Here is a 25600-nt window from a genome sequence, read left to right on the forward strand (position 1 = left end):
CTCACCCACATCTCATGCTCCATCATCCTCATTTCAAATTTCTTTTCTATATTTTGAGTCATTGTTGTATAATATTCTTTTGTCAAAGCAGTCCTCTCATCATGCTTTTTTTTCTCTCTACTTCATGTATTATTTTTAACATTTCTATCATGTTTGCATCTTTCGATCATTCTCCTCTCATTGTCCTTTTGAATGTCTTCCTTCCCATCTACCTGGTGGTTTTTCTCACTCTGCACATCGTCTCCTTCTTCGATGGTTTGTGTCTCAAATGATGTGGAGAAAGGAGCTGGAGAGGATTCACCAATATTCTTCAGTTTTTTTGTAGCATTAGTCGAACCTCATACGAATTTATCGAACGACCATATCTTTCATTTTGGTTGATCCTTCAACACAAACCAAGCTTTCTAATTCGACCATAAATGGTTATGATCTTGCTCATACATCGTCTGAGCTTGAGCATACTAACAAACAAAAAAAAAACCAAGTTCAAATATATTAAATTTTAATATAAAAATAATTGTGTATTCATACCCTCATATCAAATAAAAATCTGCTTTGGTTGAGTGCTTCAAGTTTGCTCATTTTGTTTTGGAATGCGAACACTCGTCTTGAGACATCATTCCAATGTCGTCGCATATTGTCCGGTGAATGTACTTTCCATCCATTTGGCAACTCATTGTTATATCCATTCCAAACCAATCCTCAGAAACTCGCATTGCTTTGATCATTACCAAGTGTCAGATTGGTGGAAGCGCTGCGCCATGTCTTTGCGAGACGTTCATCTTCGATTTTCGCCCAATGTTTCTTTTTGATGACATCACCCCATTGCCAACAACAATCTTCTTTCCTTTCCTTCTAGATTTAGTAGACATGGTTTCAAAAGTAGGAGGCAAGATTTCAATGGGATTTTGGGAGAATTGAGTTTGCTTGAACATAAAACTCAACATTTGTTTATCGATGAATTGAAAAGTATTTGGTGAAGGAGTATTGAGATCATTATTTTTTCATAAATTCATTTTTCGAAAGTGAATTGAAAATGAAACGAAAATTGAAGAATATTAAGTTTTTAGAATTCAAGGGGAAGAAATTGTGAATTTTTTTAGATGTATCCAAACCAATTTATAAAATAATACTTGAATTTTGAAAATACGGTCGTTTGTACTTTTTTTGAATTTAAAAAAAATCGGATTTTTTCTACTTTAAATAAGTTTTTTTAAAAAATTTCAGACTAAGAATGATCTGGCTGTTGATCTATAACGACCATGCCAGATCATCCCAGCCTTTCCATTTTCCTTTTTCCATTTTATTTTTTAAAAAAATGAAAGGCCAGATTTTTCTGACCATTTATTATTATTATTTTTAAATCGTGGTGAGCTTCATCGCGCGGAAGGCCCCACCATATCCTCACATGCGGAAGACTTCCGTGTGCGAAAACCTCGTCCTTTGGAGGGGCAAAAAGGACGCACTTGATCGCGCGCTTTCCTCCCCTTTGAAGGTGCTCTAATAGAGCCAATATCGTGTCTTGGTTTGTTATTTTGTTTTTTCCCCTTATCTTTTTTCTTTTTTGTTTTTTTTATTTCATTAATTCAAGTTACAATATAGCTCTCTTTAATTTTTATAAATATGATATGATCATTCTTATATAAATATAATCAATTCAAATTGTAGTATAATCATTCACTAGTCACTACTTTACACAATTATAAAATTACTTCTATTTGAATATAAATAAAATTAATGATAAATAAAATAATGTACAAAAATGAAATACGTGTGTCGGTACACTAGTAACATACATTCGACTGTCCTGTTGCTGGCCCTTAAACTAGTTTTCCTAATTAAATTTTTTGGACGAATTCCATTAACACTCAGAGCATGTGAAATTAATTTCATTAGAATGTACATTATGCTTTAAAAAATTAGAATTAAAATTTTGATGCAATATTTAGCACTGCATTATTCTTATCGTTTAGACACATATACACATCACCAAACTATTATTTTCAAAACATTTCTTTGATATTTATGTGCATTTATTTTTCTGATATACCAAAAAATGTTAATTTTCGGACCCTTCTACTATTTTATTCACAGTCTAGTACTCTAGTCTCTAAGTTGTCTCTCGGGCTCTCCGCTCTCGGCTGTATGTCTGAACAAATATATGTAAACTTTTATTATAAAGTGCAATTGCATAAATGGACAGGACAAAATCTTTCCACCCATAAAGCTAATTTATACGGTCATTTTATTTTATTTTATATATTTAAAAAAAATCACATCCGAATTTGAAGTTAGAAATTTAGTTGATGCCTCAAAATTTTTGTTATTTTATTTTTTAACTAGATAAAGGATATATTTGTATTCTTCACATGAATTTACCAAATATCAATCTTTCTCATAAATTTGATTTGTTTCAAATTCAATTCCCCCATCTATTTTAATTTTGTTGACGGATCATTTATATCAATCAATTTCAATTTTATCTTATTTTTTTCCCCACGCTTTCAAATATTTTTTTTTTACCTTTATATAAATTTATTATGTGTTATGTACAATTTTCCTCATAGACTGTCGATTAGTTTCTAGAATGATATTAAATTATTTATATTTATTATTTTTTAACACATTTATCATAAAATATATTTTTTGATATTAAATTACGCCAATGTAATCTCCAACCAAATTTGTTTACATCGTGACTTGCGGTCGGCTGGACCAACAACAATTTTGGCATGACACAACCAAAAATAATGTTTTATATGGTTTTGAAATAACTGGTGTTACATTGATGATGGAATTGACGTCACACACACATATTTATATATATGAAATTTCAATTATTTTTCTAATTAAATCATAGTTATATATAAATTTGTCACACCAATAAATTAAAATTCTATGCGTGACAGTATTATAGAAAATGTCATGAAAAATGATGTAGGAGAATTTTTACCCGACACAAGTTAAAAGTACATGCCTAAAGCGAAAAACAACTCATGATATATATATATATATATATATATATATAATTTTCAGCTGCCCAACCAATGATGTTCAACTCGTTCTCGACCACTAAAACCTGGTACCGTGTTTTAGTGATGCGAAAAATAAAAAAAAATAACTAAAACTCGATATCGGGTTTTAGTGGTCGGCAACGAGTTGAGTAGAAATTGTTGGACAGTTGAAAATTTCTATATAAATTGGTTTGTAAGTTTTAATTAATGCTTGGAATGCGTGTAAACTCAAATTAATCATAAGTTTTAATTTCAAAAACTATACATTGCCTACATAATTCGTATAGTATAAAAAAACTACATGATTGGTAGAAACCAAATCTACACTCTAGTTAATTTTTAATTAAAATAAATGTTTATAGTAGTTTGTTAATTATTTTCTTCTTTGTTAAAATATAAAGGAATAAAGTTCAATTCAAATCGGTCTGTTAAAATCGTAACAAAATTAAATAATTAAAATTCAAGCGATATCTTGTTCTTATTACAATTTTTGTCGAGATTAGAGGTAGGCAGTAGGCTAGCCATCTGATAATTTTCCCAATCCGAGCATGCTATATATTCATAATGAGATTTCACTACAAGCTGTCACTAAACTTTCGATACAAATTGAACTAAACAGTGAACTTTGGCGTGCGTTTAAGAGACTACCCTAGCTTCACTTTTTTTTTTAATTTATACGCTTGTATCCGCAAACTTCCATTTACATATATCTCAATTATTAGTTTAAAAAATGGAAAAATAATACTTACTCAACTCGTAGGCATTAAAAAACTCATCTATCTATTTTATAGCTAAAAAATTAATATTAAGTGAAATGAAGAAACCCTATATATATTTGATGAATTTGACACGCATCTCTTTTGCGTGTTGTAATTTTTGCATTTGATCAGAAAAAAGAGGGAAGTTCACAATTTTGACATAATAACTTGCTCGTCTTCTATTTGTAGGAGTTTACAAGTTGCATTTGTGAGTTTGGTTGGAGTAGTCCGTGGAACAATATATATATATATATATATATATATATATATATATATATATATATATAGATAATCTAAATATTGAGTGGGATTATATATAATATTTTTTTAAAAAATGTATATATTTTGACTGGATTATATGTGGAATATATGATATAGTATTAATAAAACAATTAATAATTAGCTTTGCCCTACCTTTTTTTTTTTTTTTTCTGGTTGTGGGTGAATATATATATCCATAAATTGTGGATTAGTTAATTAGTGGTTATCCAGATGGTCTTTGCTTGGTCAACGCAAATGTCAAATTTTGCTGTCAAAAATAAATTTATTTTGAAAACAGTGGATATTATGTAAATGTGTGTGTGAATCTACCTTTTATTATTATTATTATTATTATTATTATTATTATTATTATTATTATTATTATTATTATTATTATTATTATTAATGATTTTGTGATTTTTGCAATCATTTCCTCCTTATTTATTGTATTTCAGACTTATTTATTGGGAGAATTGCCATTTTGGTCAATTTTTAGTTAGGTAACTTTTGAAGTTGTAGTTTTAGTAATGTAAGTTGGTAATTATTTTCATCATTTTACATAAGAGTGTTAAACTTGACATTAGACACATTAATAATTTTTTATGTCACATCATCCATTTTTGATATCATATTAACACTCCGATAAAAAAAATTAATTGAAAGATATTTGCAATTTTTTAAGTATATATATATATATACAATTTTTTTTATAAAAAAATATATTTGAAATGATTGCAAAAAAATAATGTTTTCAAGTATATAATATATTGTTAAATGATCTTGCAAAATAGTAATAATAATAATATTATTGTATATATAATTATTATTATTATTATTTTTAAGTATATATATATATATATATATATTAATTGAAAGATATTTGCAATTATTAATATTTTTATATACTTAAAAAATTGCAAATATCTTTCAATTAATTTTTTTTATTGGAGTGTTAATATGATATCGAAAATGGATGATGTGACATAAAAAATTATTAACGTGTCTAATGTTAAGTTTAACACTCTCATGTAAAATGATGAAAATAATTACCAACTTACATTACTAAAACTACAACTTCAAAAGTTACCTAACTAAAAATTGACCAAAATGGAAATTCTCCCAATAAATAAGTCTGAAATACAATAAATAAGGAGGAAATGATTGCAAAAATCACAAAATCATAATAATAATAATAATAATAATAATAATAATAATAATAATAATAATAATAATAAAAGGTAGATTCACACACACATTTACCTAATAACCACTGTTTTCAAAATAAATTTATTTTTGACAGCAAAATTTGACATTTGCGTTGACCAAGCAAAGACCATCTGGATAACCACTAATTAACTAATCCACAATTTATGGATATATATTTTCACCCACAACCAGAAAAAAAAAAAAAAAAAAAATTTAGGGCAAAGCTAATTATTAATTGTTTTATTAATACTATATCATATATTCCACATATAATCCAGTCAAAATATATACAATTTTTTAAAAAATATTATATATAATCCCACTCAATATTTAGATTATCTTAATAAACAATCTCACCCGTTGATCCCTACATTAATCACAATCAATTAACTAGAATTGGTCCCGGATTTGGCAGATCTTTTATTCTTTATTTGACCCAAATTATACGATCAAAATTCAAACTTTTTTCCCAAAGTCATAACCCCCCATTTCATTTTATTTCTTTTTTTAAAAAAGAAGATAAAGAACTTGTATATTATTATTAAAAGGCAAATCATAATGCTTAATGAATGCAAGAAATGCATAAATGAAGCTTATCTTTGAACGGTGGGAGTTTAATGAGGGAGACAGAGACAGATACTGAAACATGTTTTAATGCAAGAAATGCATAAATTAATTAATGTTTCTTCACCTTGTGTTTTAATGTTGTTTAGGAGGATTCTGAATGAATGCTCAAGAGTCTCGCATTCATCCCCCCACGCATGCTTTTGGGACCTTGCTTGTTTTCTCCAGTTTATTGCCTCAATTCTGGTACCTTAATCGCTTGTTTTAATCAGAGCCCGTCACTTTCTGTTCAGAATAATATAATATATAATTAAAAGTTTTTATTTTGAGAAAAAAAAATCGTTTGGTTTTCGGTTTCTTGGCTCACAAAACGCCTGCTCTGGTCTCAAATTGTGATTCAAACGTCTCTCCATTTTCATGCATTGCTTTTGGCAAGAAAGGAGTTTTATTTTTATTTGTTTTCTTGAGTTTTGAATGGATTTGGGATTGTGGGCTGGGTTTTGATTTCGATTTCTATGGAGGGGTGAGAGTTTTTTTTTTTTTTTTGAAGAATAAATTTCGGGTTTTCGGAGAAGAATTCTGGGTTTTGACGAAGAAGAGAAAATCTTGGCCGAGTCCAAGTTTCAGTGTGATTGAATTCAAGCTGTCTTTGAATTCGATATTCTTTGTCTTTTTTTGGAGAGAGATGTTAACTTCATCCATAGTCCAAGAAAGAAAAAATATTACTATAATTCTTTATTTTTGGAAACTAGTTTGTTCGTAAATCAAAGGGTGGAAATATTTTTGGTCACAGAATTATTCTTTTAATTTAATTTTTTTTGCTAGTTTTCTTGCCTCCATACAAACAGAAAAAAGAAAGAAATCCCGTCAATTTCTCTTTCCCTTTTCCCTCAATAAATTTTCTTCCTCTAAATTCTTCATCCCCTTTGCTGCCTCGCCTCTTCTGTATCCAAAGGCTTTGGGGGGAGAGAATTAGACCAAATTCTCTCTCTTTTTACACAGAAATCATGCTGAATTTCGACCAGGCTTCAATGCTAACAAACCTGGAATCCTTTTTGGATAGCATAACACCCATGGTCCCATCTCAATTTTTGTGCAAGGTATGCCATTCCCACCTATTTTTCATGTTCAGATAGTCATTTGAATCATAATCTTGATTTGTGGTTTTTTTTTTGGTTGGCTTGTGTATATAAAATATGTATGTCTTTGAGCAGAGTGATGTGAAGAAGCTTAATAGGGTATGGCATCCTATGGAAAGGGAGAAAGTTGAATATTTTATGTTGGGTGATCTTTGGAATAGTTTTGATGAATGGAGTGCCTATGGGGCTGGAGTCCCAGTTACTGCTGACGATGGCAAGAATTTAGACCAATATTTTGTGCCTTATCTCTCTGCAATCCAAATTTTCACCTCCTCTTCATTGATTAACTGTCTAAAGTAAGCAGATTCTGTTGTTAGAAATTTAATTTGTGAATTGAATGCGTGATTCGAGCTCATTTGCTGTCAGCTTTGTTTGTTTTGTACTTGTACTTACGTCACTTTCTTTCTTCAAGAGTTAATTTTGTTTTAGTCGACGGATGGAAGTATAGGGATTCATGGTGTTTTTCGTCTTTGGTAGATTGAACGGTGATGCTTTTGATAATTGTTAGGGATAGGGAAGAGACAGACTCGACGAGTGAGACTAGGGATTCATTTAATGATTCGTTCAGTGATGAGAGCGAGAGTGAGAAGTTGTCCAGATGGGATGGATGCTCATCTGACGAAGGACCAAACGAGCATGATAACTTCTGGCATCCGAATGAAAAATTGGGTAGTCTTTACTTTCAGTATTTCGAGAAATCGTCCCCATATGGAAGAGTTCCTCTCATGGACAAGGTAATTAATCCCTTCCTCTTTTCCACCTGTCCTTTTTCGAGACCATTACTCTTAGATACCGAGCATTATGTTTCTTTTGTTTGTGATCGGTTACTTCTAAGAATGATATGAAAAGCAGGTTCTTGTGGATATGATGGAACAAGCTAAAATCCGTTCAAATTAGACTTCTAATAAGAATTCATACACAACTTTTGAGAAGATTGAATATGCTAGTTTTAGTGGCGAACTGATCTTTCTCATTAGGCTGCAAGTTCTTGCATTTGTTAAACATTAAATTTAGTCATTTTCAATTGGTTTCACTCCTTGTGCTATGTATAGTATCAGCACAGTTTGAATGTTTGATTTAACAGGTAAGCAGCTTAGCTCAACGTTATCCTGGATTAATGTCGTTGAGAAGTGTAGATCTTTCACCAGCTAGTTGGATGGCGGTCGCGTGGTTCGTCTCTATCAAATCCTTTCCTTTAGTTTCAACCCTTCATAAATATTTTTTTCCTGGAACATGAAAATGGTGTGGATGACCTTTTTCATGTGATAATCCAGGTACCCTATTTATCACATCCCTACCACCGGAAGAACTTTTAAAGACTTGCAAGCGTGCTTTCTCACATATCACACCCTTTCTTCTTCCTTTCAAGGTACAAAAATATTGATGAAAGATTCGCGATAGTTGTCCATGATGCTTGTTGTCTCACTGTTGTATGAAACTTATCAAATCATTCTGAATTGATGATGGATAGATATGGAATTGGAATACGAGGTAGAAAATGTCGATAAAAAAACTGAAGCAGGGGTTGCTATCTCCCTTCCTCCATTTGGTTTGGCCACTTACAAGATGCAAGGCGACATGTGGATCTCGGACAAAAATGCTCGTGGCAAAGAAAAGTTAGGATCACTTTTGAGTGCGGCAGATTCATGGCTTAAGCAACTTGGTGTCCAACATCACGACTTCGACTACTTCATGGGCATTAGGCATGGATGAAAACGGCACAAGAGACCGTCTTGAATCTCATGAGATAAATTTGCGAGGATGCTTCATAAGATATATTTTTCTTCATATTTTCAGAAAAAAAATATTGTACAGTCCTCACAACTGCAGCAACAGATCCAGGAGTTCAGTCGAGTAATCGAACTCGTTTATTTTGTGATAACGAGATTTACGCCGCGGGTAAGGCCCTTTTTTTTTTGGAAAGAGTAGGCATAATTTCAAGGGGATTTCATGAAAGTTTGTAGAGGTTTGAGGCAGTGAGGCCTTCCTTTGTCACATGTTACTTGTATATATCACATTTGATCCAAATCTCATCTCAGTTTGTGAAACGTTCTATAAACTTGTGTTGACCAAATATCACTTGTTGGGCATTACATCCCTCGGGTTGTGTGTTCGATTTTTTTTCCAACTTTTCACTAAATTTACGTCATTGACATCTAATATATATGGGTTTTGTCCGTGCTGTACCATTGTTCGAATGAGAATCTAACGGCTTTATTTATTGCAATTGAGATTTTATGTGAACATCTCAAATGCACAAAAAATATGAGCCGTCAGATGCAGCGCATGTGCTAGCATAAACTTTCCCAATATATGGACTTTATTTCAGTCCGTGTGCGTGTAAGTGTTTATGGTGAGTACTCATCTTACATAATTTTATTTTAAAATTATAAATGTATTATATATTTATTATTTTAAAATAAAACCCCTTATCTTAAATTAAAGTTGCGGAGGGTTTTATTACTGTATTTTTATAAGACAAGATTTTAAAAGATAATTAATTTCATATAATGTAAGGAAACATCCGTTTGCTTAGGTCTTCACACTAGTCTTTCAACGTAGCCGAGAGCAGAGTAGAATGTTATCTGCTAATATCATATTAATATATTATATATACATACAATACAAATATATGATAACCTATGAATATTTACAGAAATGAAATATAGATATGTTGGTTTTCTCACAACTTCAATTCAATTCTTTTGTTATAATTATTTATATTGTATTTTTTTTATAAAAATAAAATTATAAAATGATCCAACTTTGTTTTTTTTAATAAAATATCAGTGAGCTATTGTATTTTTTTTAAAAAAAAATAAACAAATAAATATCAATGAGCGAGAATCCAAGCTGAAGCGCTGATTGGAGAAAATAAGGTAAAGTGGGCCATTGTCTTAAATAATAATCCACACTTATCCCTTCTCCCAATATCCCAACACAGTCTCCCTTAAAACTCCACTGCTAACACACACACTAAACCCACTCCAAAAAACACACTCCCAAATCTTTCATTTAATGCAACAATGTCTCTCCAAGCAGCTTCTTTGGTTTCATCGACCCTCTCCATTCCCAAAGAGGTGCACAAGATTCACTCATATGGGGCTGACATATATATAGATTACTTTTTCTTGTAATAATTTCTTGTTTTTACATGAAGTTTGTGGGTTGAAATTCTAAACTTTTGAAGCTTTTTTTTTCTGTTTTTTTTAATGAATTGTTGTAGAACAAGGCAAGTGGTTTGAAAGAGACATCCCTTTTTGGATCTTCATTACCTCTCACTCTTAAAGCTGAATGCAACTCTTCTTTGAACAAGGTAACAATATATATTTCTTGAATTTGGTAATTTATTATATCATTTCATTGCAGTTTTGAAGCAGTAATATTGCATCAAATCTTGTAAGAAAGTTGATGAATTGAACGTGTTTTTCATTTCTTGAAAGACTTTGATTTGGTAGATTAAACTTCATATTCGGTGGTTGGAGGGTTCACTTGAAAAGACCGATTCTTGGCCTTTTGTGGGTTTCGAATTTCATAATTTATAGATATATATTTCCAAATTACACCAATCCAACCCCTTTTTGGTATTATAGTAGAATATCTTATATTCATATTTTACGCTTAATTAGCTTTATCTCCGATGATCTTGCTACTCGAATATTTTGACACTGAAACAGTCGTTTGATTTGTTTTGAGACCAAGAATTCTATGTTGAACAAATGGGAGTAATTGTAGCTTACAGAGACTCAACAATATCCTATGGAAACCGTGGTTTCGAATTGACAATCTAAATCTTTGTGGTTTTACACATAATGATGAAGTTAACTGTGCAGGAATTAAGAAAGAAACTGGCAAATGGACCAATTAAAGCACAAACGATAGCCACAGCTCCATCCATCAATCAGGCTTCAACAGAAGAGAAGAAAACTCGAACCAAAGGCACCGTTATAGTCACCGGAGCATCCTCAGGACTAGGCCTTGCGGCTGCAAAGTCTCTGGCCGAAACAGGAAAATGGCATGTTATCATGGCCTGCAGGAATTTCCTCAAGGCCGAAAAAGCTGCGAAATCCATTGGCATCGCTAAGGAAGACTACACAGTCATGCATCTTGACCTTGCCTCTCTTGAAAGTGTCCGCCAGTTTGTTGATGCTTTTCGACTTTCAGGGAGGCCGCTTGATGTGCTGGTTTGCAATGCTGCGGTTTACTTTCCAACTGCTAATCAGCCGACGTTTACTGCTGAGGGGTTCGAGCTCAGTGTTGGCACAAATCATCTAGGCCATTTCCTTCTTTGTAGGTTGCTATTGGAAGATCTGAAAAAATCAGAATATCCGCAGAGGCGCCTCATCATCGTTGGTTCCATCACAGGTAGTGCTCTGAGTTCCTCAATTTTTTGCTTGGTTGAAATCAAGACCGGAGGTGATTTATCTCAGTATGTGATTCATCATCATAATAGTGTTGCAATCCTCATCAACTGTTTGGCAAGCTGCAAGTGTTTTTTGTAGAATTCTCAAGAATGCCACTGTAACGAGTTTCATCCATTGCAGCATGAAACACTCGACTGATTTTCCTTTTTGTTCTCGATAGGTAACACGAACACCTTGGCCGGAAACGTGCCTCCAAAGGCCAACTTAGGGGATTTAAGGGGACTCAGAGGAGGTTTGAATGGACTAGGCAGCTCGTCCATGATCGATGGGGGCGAATTTGATGGTGCCAAAGCCTACAAAGACAGCAAAGTCTGCAACATGCTCACCATGCAAGAGTTTCACAGACGTTACCACGAGGAAACCGGCATTACCTTCGCATCGCTCTATCCCGGATGCATCGCTGAAACGGGACTATTCAGAGAACACATTCCACTTTTCAGGATTCTCTTCCCACCTTTCCAGAAGTATATCACCAAAGGCTATGTCTCCGAAGCAGAAGCTGGACAAAGACTTGCGCAGGTTAGTCAAAACACTAATCCAAGAAGCTGATTTTCGTTCTCCATCCGTAGTCCCCTCAAACCCACAAATATAAATACTTAAATATTTTTCTTGAAATTCAGGTTGTTAGTGATCCAAACCTCTCAAAGTCGGGTGTATATTGGAGCTGGAATAACAACTCTTCATCTTTTGAGAATACGCTCTCAAAAGAAGCAAGCGATGCTGAGAAAGCCACTAAACTGTGGGAAGTCAGCGAAAAACTCGTCGGATTGGCTTGATGCAGTTTCGAAATCCTTCTGTATGGGAGAATAGTTATGTTACACAAGCATTTATAGAGATAGAAAGTTATGTTCTAAAGACAGGCTGTAAGAAGCGAAAATCCCATGTTGCAACTGCAATGTTTGTTGTCTTTGTAATTACTAAATAGAGACCTGGATTCATGTTTGAATTCTAAAGAATAGTACTATAGTAGTATATGTCAAAATTCGAGATGAAAGAAGAATGTCTCGAAACTTAAGTTGTGGCTCTTCGGAGTTAGCGACGGGTCCAGGAATTTAGTTTATGACAAAACTTCAAGCCATTCCAGATGGGGCGAAGGGGGTGTGACAACTTTTGACTTGATTCAATGGAAAATGCAATGTCTATTAACCAAAAAAACATTCAAATGATACGAAACAACTATACAATGTTCACTTGTTAAAAATTTAGTCTATTCTTCGTAATACAAATATATCGTATCAGTATTTCCACTAAATTTGAAATTAGATCAACCATATGATAAAAACAGCCAACTGTGCACTCGGAGCTCAAAATCATTAAGGCCAGACATAACCTGATTCGACCTAAGCTCATAGTATTATGAAATAAAGGGAATAAAGGGGTAAAACATAGGCTAGAAATGCTAGAAGAAAACTAGCCGGCGGCGAAGACGATAATAATTAAAAAAAAAACGATGACGAAGGATACTTGACATTCATTACCTCCAGAACGTGACTAAAATTTGGATGCAGGGTTGCTACAGTAATTACATGGGATGTTCAACTATATAAAGCACCGACCTAAAGTTTCTTTTTTGTCCTCCTTTTTCATCCATCCAAAGTATTATTTCCAGACACAGAGTGAGATAAGAGTAGTCACATCATAGTCGTCATTATCACCATTACATTATAAAATCAACCGCCACCTCCAGATCCATATTTCTTGCCCCAGACAAGCACCTGCAATTTGTCGTAGCCAGCTAGCACACCGGCACCAGCAACCGCCCTTAGGATGTTGGCTCCAGCACCTTTAAAGAGCGATTTGGTGCCTTCCTTCTTGACAATCTGGGAGAATGCATCCATTGAGCTCTTATATTTCACAGCCTCTCCCGAAGTCATCATCATCCTTCTACGCACTGTATCGATTGGGTATGAAGCCAGGCCAGCACCAATCGTGATACCCCACCCCAGCATGAAACTAGCCATAAAACTATCCTGCAATTACGGAAACAAAATAGTTATGTTAGTAGCCTCCACCTGGCAATTGCTTTCCAGTATTGACTTGTGTAGTGGCCCTCAAATTAGGAATATGGCATCAAACAAGGCTTCGTAAAGCTTGACCATATTAAGAGTTGTGCATATCCATCATACAAGATCATCCGGAAACTATATGGAAAGGTTAAAATATTCATGAGAATGCCTAAGCTTAGAAAAATAATCATTTTCACAGATTGTCGCTCACCAACCTTATATTTCACATAAAATTCCGTAGGCTACTAACCTGCAACGAACCAGTCAGAACAACAGGCTTCAGGGAATCATACATTCCAAAGTAAAGCCCTCGGTATACTATAATTCCAATGCAAGAGATGTTAAATCCTCGGTAAAGTCCCGCAACACCATCAGATTTTAGCGTTTTCTTGTAAACATCGACCAAGCCATTAAACTGCCTTTCACCACCCTTTTTCGCAGCCTTTGAATCATTTGCCAATCGTGTTCGGGCAAAATCAAGGGAGTAAACAAACAGAAGAGAAGAGGCACCAGCAGCACCACCAGATGCCAAGTTTCCTGCAAACCACTTCCAGTAGCCATCTTTGTCCTTCTTGAAGTTAAACAATCTCTTGAAGTAATCTTTGAAAGCAAAGTTCAGGGCCTAACTCCAAATTAAAACTAGAGGAATCAGAGAATGTTATGATCTCCCATTGTCATATTAAATGGATCGATGCCGAACTGAAAGACTCTACATTAGCTTTGAAGTACATACATTGATCCTTTTTTATTTGTAGATTACATGAATTAAAGGAACGTGCATATTCAAAACAGCACCTAGCTGCGGACAATTTGATATCTAAAATAATTTTCAGAAAGCTGCATAAACCAACTACTACATAAATGGTTAAATGCCATAATGCATTTAGATTTTTGTCACCAACTTTTCTATGTTATACTTTTATATTATATAAAATCAGAATAAACCTCCTGAATTTGGAGAACTTATTATCAAGAAGATATATTAACCTGGGTAGGAAAGTATCTGATAACATTTGCAGTGTTGCCTCTCCATAAAGAAATGACACCTTCATCTTTGATAGTTCTGGCAAAGCAGTCAGTGATTCCTTTGTATGGTTCAGACAGCCGACCAGCTCTAATCATCTCATCCTGGTTCTGAATCAAGAGCTTAACTCTCTCAATTGGAGCAGCAGCGGTTTTTGACACTGCAGCAGAAACACCTCCCATGAGGAAATCCACCATAAAACTGGAAAAACCTCTTTCTTTCTCAGCAGGAGCCTGGATAAGTAAAGGAGTCCGTGGCAAAACAATTTCCAGGTCAGTTCCTCGGTGTGATGGCATGGACAAACTTTGTAGGCCATAATTGACGGATCTGCCAGTCAATATGTGTAACTTGGCATCATTACATTGTATTTGAGGACAAACTCGAGAGAAAAAATAAGATTGTCCATGTATCTTTTGAAGTACGGATGGATGCTTTGTGCCATCCACCATAATTGCAAATTAATGCTGTGCCCTGAAAAACAACAAAGCTAGACAGACTGAGAAAAAACCAATTCAACAAAAGAAGTTCACATGGCTTCACAGTTAATCTGAGAGATATATTATCATCAGAAACCACAATAGGCGTGTCTTGAATGTTGCAGAGAGTAAGAAAAGACACAACCCAAACTTTACTTCAGTAGTAAAAGATTTCAACATAGAATACCAAAAGGTTTCAACATAGAATACCAAAGTATACCACATGTCATCACAAGCACGTCCGTCTTGCCGATTATCTTTTAACCGTCTACAAATGTGCAGATGTAGAAACACAATATATAGAATCTCAGGCATGCACACCATTGAATGTAATTATATAGATCCGACTCTGATTTAGAAGTCAACCGAATAAACCCCATTATTTTAAACAAATTAACAAAAATAGTAAACTATCCTTACAACCAGTGAAAAAACAACGAAGTACATAACACCCAATTAAGAAGCCACACTTTCAGATCCATCCCAATGCTATATTTAAAAAAATAATAATAATAACAAACATTTTTTCCTTACACAAGTGTTTCGGACGAAATCCAGCTATATGATGACATCAAAACCACTGTTCTCACAGCTTATTTTCAGTGCATGAATGACAACCAACGACACCATAACAGAAACATTTCTTTTCACGTATTTACCAATCAAATATAATACACTTCTCCACGTTCACTATCACTGAGCAGAGGACAGTCAACAAACTTCGATCATGAACTAAAAAATAAATTTCAGAACAAGGAACTCCGTTTCATCAGTAAAACCCATAACCGGATAAACTTTCTATTTTCTTTCAAGATATAAGCTTATGAACTTTCAAGAACACAAAAATCAGAAACCCAAAAATAACACACAACGTATACTTCAGAAATTACAGATAAAATCGCACCATTACAATTCCAGTAAAAAAATTACAGTAATATATGGTGATTTAAGCTTTAATGTCGAACAAAAAAATAAGAAATGAGAGTAAAATTACACCTGAACAACGATCAAGATAAGATCTAAACAAAACAACGAAATTCCGGTGAAGAATTCAAATTTAAAATAAAATTTTCAATACCAGACAAAATTTACCGATTAAAAAACCCCAATGAAAGTTTTAATTCGCCTTGAATCCACCGTATGACAGAATGAGGATCTGAAACCGTTGAGATTTGACTCGGATATATCAGTCAAGATTCAGTGTTAGGGTTTTACTGTAGTTACTTTTTCCCCCCTTCAATTTTACAGAAATCACAGTAATGCCATCTCGTAATGGAATCTTATCCTATCCATTATCTAATCATGCTAATTAAAACATAATTATTTACTAACCACGGCGTACACACAGTACGTGTAACGTTATATATAAATATTATATTATGTGTGTGTATTATATAAATTTATTTTTTAAGCATTTGATTTTAATTTTAAATTTTTTTTCAAGTTGATAATTTTGTGAGAGAGTTTTTTTTGAATTTTTTTTAAAAGTAAGCATATCAAGAAACCACTAAAATATTCTTACTTTATATATAATATAGATATAGTCATATAGATAACAAATGGGGCCCAACCATATCCGAAGACAGAAAATTTTGGTAGGGTGTAATAAAGTATGTTCCATTTTAGATAAGATTAGGGAAAGCCCATTTATTTTTTTTATTGACAAATTTAATGAAATATTATGTCAATTATATCGAAATGATTTGGCAGAAAATAATGTACAGAAATTATTATTCATAAAATATACTTCCTCCGTTCTGATTACATTGTCTTGTTTTGTCTTTCATACATATTAAGAAAAATTTATTGGAAAAGCAATTTTATATAAACTTACTATTTTATCCTTATTTAATGTATTAAAAAATTATTGCACAATTTTTAAGGTGTAGTTAATATGGGATATATTAGTAAATAAGTGTAAAAAATATTACTAAATATGATATGTGACTATATATTTGGAACAAACAAAAAAGAAAACATAAACATTATAATTGAAACGGAGGGAGTACTTTTTTCCTAATGATTTAATTTTAGAATTAATAATATATACCGTTACCACAAAAATTTGCTAGCGTGCAGAAACGACACGAAATTTTATTTTAAAAAATAATAATAATAATTGGTTCTAGCCTCTTCGGAATAGGATGCCAAGAAACAAAGACTAATTAAATTTCTTGAATAAAAATTCACATTCTTCTCTTTGGGATTCATGACTTTTATCCTTCAATATTTGTGAAAGCATGGCTTGATCTGTTACTCCTTTGCCACAAAGAAACACTAGAGTATGAATTGAAACAGTGTCGGACCTGAGTTTATGAAACCTGAGGCGAGCACAAAAAAAATAATTCCCTTAAAACTTAATATTCATATATTTTTTAATCGATAAATATGATTGTATAAATAATATGAATTCTAAAAATAAAAGATAGAAATAATATATCATCTAAAACAATATGTCATTAGAAAATACTAATAAAGTTAAGACATTCCAAACAAAATATGAAATTCATGTTTTGAACCCGTACATAATCACTTGAATATTACTCACCTCACAGTTTTTGGAAGCGAAAGTATTGATTCCTTTGATATCAAGAACTTTTTTCTTGATAAATAACATAGCTTAATGCTCACGGAGGCATAGACGAGTTAGTAAGGCTTGAGGTGACGTGAGAAGAAATTCTTCAGCGTTGCAAGTTCGATTCTCGTGTGGAGCATATTCTCTGCTGAAATATTGTGGGGGTATGCTATGGGGGTTGGCCATGTTGCTCCCTCCCTCAGGTCTCTGCCGCTCATGCACATCCCTCGATTTAACCTCCGCATAAGCTAATGGGCCTATGACTCATGTGAGATGGGGTCCCCTTCGAGGTCAACCCTTTTTTTAAAAAAAATAATAACATAGCTTAGTCATTTAGTCTTTCTTATAACATAAGTTATCGGAGATAAATTTCGAGCAACTTCAACTTGAAAATGGATCTTCTGAAAATATCCTGAAACGGATCGATAGACAGAAATCGAGGGATTGCGAGCTTGATCATCAAAGAATAGTGTAGAATTTTTTTTTTGGGTGGGACTTATAAGAGAGATATTTGCAATGATTATCGATTCTTGCTTAATGTTTATGAGTAAGATAAATAGATAAATGGACGGTGAGAGTGAGGCTTCTATTTTTCATGTTAGGCTACTACCATTATTAATGATTATTTGTAGGATGAACTAATGGATTAACTATATTATACTATTAGGCAGTGTTTGGTAAAAGAGATTAGACGGGTTTGTGTGCGAGTTTTGGTATAATCCATTGTTTGGTAGGATTTTTATTGAAACAACCTAATCTATTCTAGGAAGGACAAAGTGGTATTATAGGTGATTAAATAAACCCTTCACCCACCTTAGTATAACTCATTTTTGTCTTTATCATTAACATAAATTCCATGAATACCTTTTTTCCTCCAACCTAAAATCAGGTATTAATTTAATTATTCAATAAAATATAAAAAATATTTTTGGCAAAAAAATTTTAAACCATTATTTATCTTATTCCTAAAATTCAAACCAAACACAATACTATTTTCAACACAAACTACCAATTTTTATTTATCGTATCTTTTATCATTCATTTACTAATCATTCAATAATATTATCTCTTGTACCAAACAGTGTCTTAGTATAATATTTTAAATTTTGGTGCCCTCAAAAGTTTGGGCCCGAGGCGCTTGCCTCAAATTTTATTTTATACTACAGGTCCGGGCCTGAATTGAAAAGCCATCATTTGGTTATTGGAACCTTGATCCGAAATCCATCTCTCGCATGGCTATGCTGCAAAGTACTTGAATACCTGTGTCGTTTTCTTGGTTACTTTCTTTCTTTCTTTTTTTCTTTCATTTAATCACCAAAACTCACCAATTAAGCTCAAGAACCAGCCGCTGGTCGATTAAGGCCAGAATTTCATCCTTTTGGAACAATAGAAAATACGTGGAGCATTGCTTTGGTGGAACCGATCACGGAGATCGGTCCACATCTCGCAAGCAGTAGGAATGTACGTTAGGCTATCTGCAATCTCTCGGATCACTGAATTCAACAGCCATGAAATCACCATATTGTTACATATTCTCTAAGGCGTCATACAACAAAATCGTCGAAGAGGGCTGAAGAATAGATCCGCCGACAAAACCTACTTTGTTCTTAGCAACTAATGACATGGTCATTGCTTGGAACCATGTGTTATAGTTGCTGCCAAAGAGCGGATGGGAGACGAGCTCTAAACCTACCTAGTTTAGTTACCATGGTTATCGCCATTGTGAAGGAAGTAAGGACTACCAGATCAGTCCTAAAAAATTGGCCGCGGAGGCGGAAGAACTACCTGTTGATTCAACTTGACCATAATCGGAGGAAATGGAAGCAATCTAGAGCAAGATCAGAGTTGCGGAGCGGATTCACTCTCTGATACCATATCAGAATATCGAGAGCAAACCATGGTGCAGAGAAGAAAATTATCTTCTATTAATTTCATGAATTTGTACAAATGAATTATGAGAGTCCCATTACATGGGAGAATGTTGTTGACCCTTATATACGTGTGGTAATTGTCTAACGTGTGTGTCTAATAATTGGTAAAATTGTGCTAACCAGTCTCTAATAGTCTCAAATATTAATTCTAATACTAGCTGGTTTTTTCCCGAAATAGTAGTGTTTCTACACAAGTATATACGACATCCTTAATCACGAACCTTTCACGTGAAAAATATTATGAAAATAAAGAAATTTTGTTATTTTAAACCCACCGATAGTAATTATTTACTTTACATAATTCCCACTTATCAAATAATAATTTAGGTCTCTATTCCATAAAAAAAAAAACTACCAAAAAACATTACTCATCATATCGACTTCTTAAAATGATCACGCGGCACCTAAATGTTGGTCAGATTCTAATGGAAAAAGTGAACACAAAAGAAGCTTGAAAGAATTAACCTGGGCTAGCATCTCGTCTATTGCTTTTCCTCCAAAGCACACACTAAGAAGAAGTCTAACTTATTCAGGTAGCCACAGCCACAGGTGACTCCATAACAGGATCATCCCTCTTCAATGACTCCCATTCAACCTCTCGAAGAATTTTAAACCGGTCATCCAACATCACAAACCCAGACTGGGGCACCACAACACCACAGCTACCAGCTTTATAGATCAGAACCATGCTAGCTCCCATGTCTGGCCCATGGAGCTTTCCTGTTAGCAAAACGCGGAGGGGCATGAAGAGTGATTTCCCCTGGATTGGAAATCACTGTGAGTAAAATGATTCACAGATGAAGAAAGATAAGGATAATAATCTCTCTTCATAAAAAGGCTAACCTTGCGTTTCAGTGATTTACCGAAACTCTTCACCCACTTTTGCCATCCAGCGTGACCTTCCTCGAGCGCACTTTTGAGATCACCACTGTCATAGGCAGCTAACAAACTCGAAGCAATTTCTGATAGCCCATCTTCTAAGACAGGTTTAGCTTCAGGACTGCAGTAATCAAAGTATAAATTTTCATCACTACGATCATGGCATTTCTAGACTGTCTTTGATGGAAATAAAGATTTAATATAGTGCTGGTTTGGCCTTCCTCAACCCTCTGCAAGGTACATATATGTGTATCACATGCATAAATTATTCACAAGATTGTGCATGAGAAGCCCACAAATGAACCAAAAAAATTGACATATGGAAATGTGATACATGAGCGGAAACCATAGCAACGAGAAGAAAATAAAGTGTGTGCCAAGCCAGTTAACTGACTGTATAGTTTAATCTAAATGATGAATGATGACTTGAATTGCAGATACAATTAGCTATGTGTTAGTTACGTATAGTTAAGGTTGGAGAGTATAAAAGAGAGGAGGAAAAAAGAAAGTATAGCATCCAATGTATTTTGTGACTCAAACAGAGAGATTCTTTTTCTAATGCCATTTTCTCTTCTCTGAATCTCTCTTCAAATTCTCTCATTCTTTTCTCAAATTCTTGGAGGTTGGCTAACCTCGAATCAGCTCACGCATTAGTATGAGAGTCAAGACAAAATTGATTTTATCAATCTCCAGAGCAATTTCAATTAAACAAAGATCAAGGTAATGAACTAACACAATGTATCACTTGCTTGTATTAGTTTTCTGAGGTTATAGCTATATTGCCACTATAAATAATGGAACCAACTTAACATCTTTAATTAATTTTGGTCGAGTAAGCAGGTGGTAAATTGCTAAAAAATCAGCTTTACACATATAATCTACTTAATTAATATTTGGTGAAGTAAGCATGTGAGATAAATTGCTAAAAATTTTAAAAGCTTCAAATTTTATATGTAAACTTCCATTTCACAAGACAATTCAAGTCAATGAGCTACTAGTACTAGCCTCCTGGGACACTCCCATATGACCAAGGGCCCAAAAATAGGCATAGATCAAATTGAGCAAAAATCAAACAAGAAACTCATTAAAATTTATTATGGTGAAAAATCATGGCAGTACTTTGGTAATGAGAACAAACAATATACTTCAGAGTTCAAATTTCAAGAATATTATTTGCAGTAAAGTTCTAGAACAGTTTAAAATCAGAATGGGCTAAAGTGGGAGTACTGCAAATAATATTCTTGGAATTTGAACTCTGAAGTATATTGTTTGTTCTCATTACCAAAGTACTACATGATTTTTCACCATAATAAATTTTAATGAGTTTCTTGTTTGCTTTTAGCTCAATTTGATCTATGCTTGCATATTATGCACTATGCAAAACGAAATCAAGAAACTGCAAACTCATGGAGTCTAAATTACCTAGTGAGTGTGGCGTATAACGAATAAGACATCAAGTTCGAAAGAGACATGTCCGCATCAGTAATCAAGTCAATCGAATCCTTCAGCAGCTGTACAGCTTCCTGACAATATGGATTACCGATGGGATGTAAATGCAAGTACTAAGACCAATGGATTGTTTGTGTAAGACAGTAAGTATTTGGAACATGGAATAGAAAGATAGTACTTCTATAAAACTCCCCTCTGACTCTGTAACAAAGCCAACACTCTTCCAGCGCTCACCAATAAGCTTGATCAGCTTTTCAAATGAGAGAGATCTCAAATGCTGACCATTCATCCACCTTCAGTGTTCAACATATGTGGAAAGATGAGCACACGTAATCAATTGAAAACACAGATCTTTCATAGTAGAAATTTGAAATTCCAGAAAAAAATGCCTATTGTGATACCTCTTGCATATAATGTAGGAACCTTAACCAAATATTATCTAACAAACATCATTACCTTAACTTGGTAGAATCGAAAACTGCTCCACTTTTATTGACACGCTCAATTGTGAATTTATCAACTGCAAACAATGTCAGAAGATATGAAGCAGTCATTGGTTGAACACATTGGCACACAAAGACCCATAAACAACAAGGAACAACTAGAAAAATGTTTGGACAAAATATAATTAACTAACCAAGTTGGTCGAGAGTGAAAAATTCATTCTCGGTACCATCACCCCAGCCCAATAGAGCAAGATAGTTGACCATTGCCTGAGGCAGAAATCCCATCTCCGCGAACTTTAAAATGAAAATATAAAATTACAATAAGAAAACATTAGTTCAGGGAAACATGAGTAGAAAATCACAACAGAGTAAGACATAGGATCATATTTCTAAGCTGATAATTGTAGATTCTAGACTAAATATGATAATCCAAAAATTATTAACTGGAAAAAAATCCAGATAAAACGATGCATGATTACCTGACCTACTGAAGTTGCACCATGCCGTTTTGAGAGTTTGCTCTTATCAGGTGCCAAAATCAAAGAAACATGTGCAAACTGAGGCATTGGAAATCCCAGAGCCTGGTTGGAAGTAAATATTTCATAAATTTGTTAGTACGCGTGCCAACAAAAATCACAACCATAAAACTACAACTTAACTTCAAACTTCCTAGAACGGCATACGGATTGATACCTTATAAATCAAACCTTGTCTCAAGGTATTTGGCAAGTGTTCCTCTGCTCTGAAGAACGAGTTCTGATCAGAAAACCAAGGCTGTAATGGTAACTAAAGAACAGATAAGTGGCATTGGCATCGATATGCCTGTACTTTACCTTATAACATGTGAGATAGCCATGGTAGCGTCATCAACCGTGACACAAAAATTGTAAACAGGCTGTCCGTTACTTCTCATAATCACGAAATCTCCGAGTGTATCAAAGTTCCAACTTACCTACATGACAATATCAAGAAAAACTATAAGCAAATAAAAAATGTGGTGGAGACAAAATGTCACAAGAATCTGGCCAGTATTCAGAAAAGGTATTCTACTAAGTCTTATTCGAGATGTCAAGATTTTATGGATTGTGAAAACGGTATTCCAGTAAATTAGTCTAACGCATGCTCATTACTGACCCAGTTCTCACAATCCATGGCTGCGTCAAAACTGACATGCAATATCATAAGATTCATAACCCTCCATCACCTCACAGTCTATAAAGCATTGAAAATTTCCAGAAAGTTATAAGACCATGTTTCGCATTACATTTGTGAAATTTTTTTTTGAAGAAACATGGTTGAGAAACAATTCAACTAACTCAAATAAGATCATATAAATTTACCATAACCATTATGATAACTTGATTCCATATTATTACTGATTCAAATGTGTTGATTGGAGACTGCAGGTAAATTATTTACATTTTGAAGACATGACAAATGTTCGTAAAAAGCCTTAGTGGTGTTAAAGGTGAAAAAAAAGAGAGAGGAAAAAACCCTTCTGTCAAAGAAGCAATGGGAAAAACACAGAAATATGGCAAGGGACAAGATATCCAGAGGCAGGGACGACCAAACTCCTGGAACTGGAAAACAGGAGGCTATGGTCCTATGGATCTCAAACAACCTAGAGGTTTCAACCTACACTTGTCTCCTTCATATTCTGCTTTATGTGAAGTTTGTTATTTGATTGTTTAAATGAATGAATAGCTTAATTTTCGTAAATGTCATTGTGTGCCGAAGGGGTTTTCTTACGTGTGTAGCACAGACAACATGTTCGACAGTTAGACATGCTGGGTCATGAATATCTTAGTTCTTTTTAAGAGACTGCACGGATAAATTTTTTTGAACATTAACACGTACACCATAAAACACTTCAAACAAGTAGAATGATGAACACAAACTTCGCAATGGTTACGACTTCTAAGAACTCCTGTCCAAAGGAAGATCAATATAAGGTATCCTGAAAATTCCTAATTTGCAAATATGTCATTAACGCAAGCACATGGATAGAGGCATTTAAATCATGATCTGATTACCTCACCACGGATGAGATCATCAATGATCAAACTTCCTTGCTTGGGAACTCTAAATCGATAGGTATAAGGAGTTCCCTTTCCCAGCTCCTCTTGCACTTCCGCATCTGTTGCACTGGACCACTTGCCTGCGTATACAGGCGGAAGCTGCTTCAATTTTGCAATCTCCTTCATACTTTCCAGCTCCTAGAGATATGGTTATAGCAGAAAAAACTGAATATCCAAGTCTGAAATATTGAAGTGGTCATTTATTGGAAATTTCTAAAATGATCACCTCGTTCGAGCAAAAACAACGGTAAACATGACCAGATTGCAGAAGTTGGTTCGCATATTGCCTGTAAAGCGTATTCCGCTCAGACTGCCGGTAGGGGCCGTAGTTCCCTCCAACACCAGGGCCTACAAATCCATCGCACGATAAAGTAACGATTAACAAGAACACGAGACAAGGAATTAACATTAACATGGGCAGTCAACGATATACAACCGAGTTCAACCAAGGAAAAATTCAAAGAACAAGTGAAAATGATTCATTCCGAGTGCTGGTAGGAGAGGGAAAACCTTAAGTAAATGGAGATATAACTCAACCTTCATCCCAATCGAGACCAAGCCAAGAAAGATCACGAAGCAAGGAGTCCTCGGACTCCTTGGTAGATCTTTCCAAGTCAGTGTCCTCAATTCGAAGAACAAACTTTCCGCCTCTGGACCTGGCGAACAAGTAGTTGAATAGCGCAGTTCTGGCACCGCCGACGTGAAGATTCCCGGTGGGGGAAGGTGCAAATCGGACCCGAATCGACTCGGTCACCGGAGAAGATGCCGAGACTGTAAAGCTTCTGAGCGCCGCCCTTGATCGGAAAAACAGCCACGGAGGAGCCACATGAGAGCACTTGATTGGCGCCCCCACCACGCTACACATTTCTTCTGTCGCAAAGAGAAAGAGGGTATCCGTATCGTTGCTGCTGCGGTCTTCTCCTATGGATAACGGTAGCTTTTTCTGGCTTTTTTTTAAAAAAAAAAAAAATAATAATAATAATAATAATAATAATAATAATAAGAATTGGGACGGTGTCATTGTTATTTTTTTGAGACGTGTGTGTATCTTTTATGTCAAAAGTATTATTTATTATTATAAATATGGGTAGGCTTGACACGTCTCACGAATAAGACTGTCTCACAAGAGTGTTACTCGAAGGGGAAATTGCATTTAAATTCCCATTAACAATCTCAAGTTGTCCCTCGGTGGCTGTTTGAGAGTTTATGTTTCCAATCTCTAACAAAAGCATGTGTTTGAATTGGAGCTGTCAAACGGGTCAACTCATGGACGGGTCAACTCATGGCGGGGCGGGTTGGCCCACCAAAAACCCGCCAAACAGCTGGTCGAGGGCGGGTCGGCCCACCATCCCGGTGGGCTGAAATTCTTC

The 25600-nt window shown here is 34.4% G+C and overlaps 4 protein-coding genes across 5 annotated transcripts; 2 read left to right on the plus strand and 2 right to left on the minus strand.

The window, feature by feature from the left end:
* The first annotated feature begins 5826 nt into the window (after positions 1 to 5826).
* Positions 5827 to 8726, plus strand: LOC140882293 (uncharacterized). The gene is made up of 6 exons (XM_073288218.1): positions 5827 to 6903; positions 7018 to 7238; positions 7451 to 7676; positions 8027 to 8112; positions 8217 to 8311; positions 8414 to 8726. Exons 1-6 carry the CDS (start codon positions 6811 to 6813, stop codon positions 8653 to 8655), a joined length of 963 nt encoding a protein of 320 aa, XP_073144319.1. The 5' UTR covers positions 5827 to 6810; the 3' UTR covers positions 8656 to 8726.
* Positions 8727 to 9883: 1157 nt separating this feature from the next.
* Positions 9884 to 12377, plus strand: LOC140885459 (protochlorophyllide reductase-like). The gene is made up of 5 exons (XM_073292434.1): positions 9884 to 10022; positions 10169 to 10258; positions 10776 to 11307; positions 11527 to 11885; positions 11987 to 12377. Exons 1-5 carry the CDS (start codon positions 9969 to 9971, stop codon positions 12140 to 12142), a joined length of 1191 nt encoding a protein of 396 aa, XP_073148535.1. The 5' UTR covers positions 9884 to 9968; the 3' UTR covers positions 12143 to 12377.
* A 440-nt stretch (positions 12378 to 12817) lies between these two features.
* LOC140885460 (ADP,ATP carrier protein 1, mitochondrial-like) lies at positions 12818 to 16103 on the minus strand. 2 transcript variants are annotated; one of them, XM_073292435.1, is made up of 4 exons: positions 15965 to 16103; positions 14360 to 14867; positions 13623 to 13994; positions 12818 to 13336 (listed from the first exon to the last, which is right to left on the minus strand). In XM_073292435.1, exons 2-4 carry the CDS (start codon positions 14843 to 14845, stop codon positions 13037 to 13039), a joined length of 1158 nt encoding a protein of 385 aa, XP_073148536.1. In that variant the 5' UTR covers positions 14846 to 14867; positions 15965 to 16103; the 3' UTR covers positions 12818 to 13036. The 2 variants fall into 2 exon arrangements, with proteins under 2 accessions (XP_073148536.1, XP_073148537.1); XM_073292436.1 differs by having other exon boundaries at positions 15951 to 16034.
* A 3504-nt stretch (positions 16104 to 19607) lies between these two features.
* On the minus strand, positions 19608 to 25137 carry LOC140882343 (glutamate--tRNA ligase, chloroplastic/mitochondrial). Its single transcript, XM_073288292.1, has 12 exons — positions 24768 to 25137; positions 24457 to 24578; positions 24186 to 24368; positions 22986 to 23104; positions 22846 to 22894; positions 22632 to 22733; positions 22344 to 22446; positions 22163 to 22226; positions 21885 to 21999; positions 21680 to 21780; positions 20222 to 20378; positions 19608 to 20138 (listed from the first exon to the last, which is right to left on the minus strand). Exons 1-12 carry the CDS (start codon positions 25093 to 25095, stop codon positions 19908 to 19910), a joined length of 1674 nt encoding a protein of 557 aa, XP_073144393.1. The 5' UTR covers positions 25096 to 25137; the 3' UTR covers positions 19608 to 19907.
* Between the last annotated feature and the right edge of the window lie 463 nt (positions 25138 to 25600).

Source organism: Henckelia pumila, chromosome 2 (assembly GCF_033568475.1).
Source record: "Henckelia pumila isolate YLH828 chromosome 2, ASM3356847v2, whole genome shotgun sequence".
NCBI lineage: Eukaryota > Viridiplantae > Streptophyta > Magnoliopsida > Lamiales > Gesneriaceae > Henckelia > Henckelia pumila.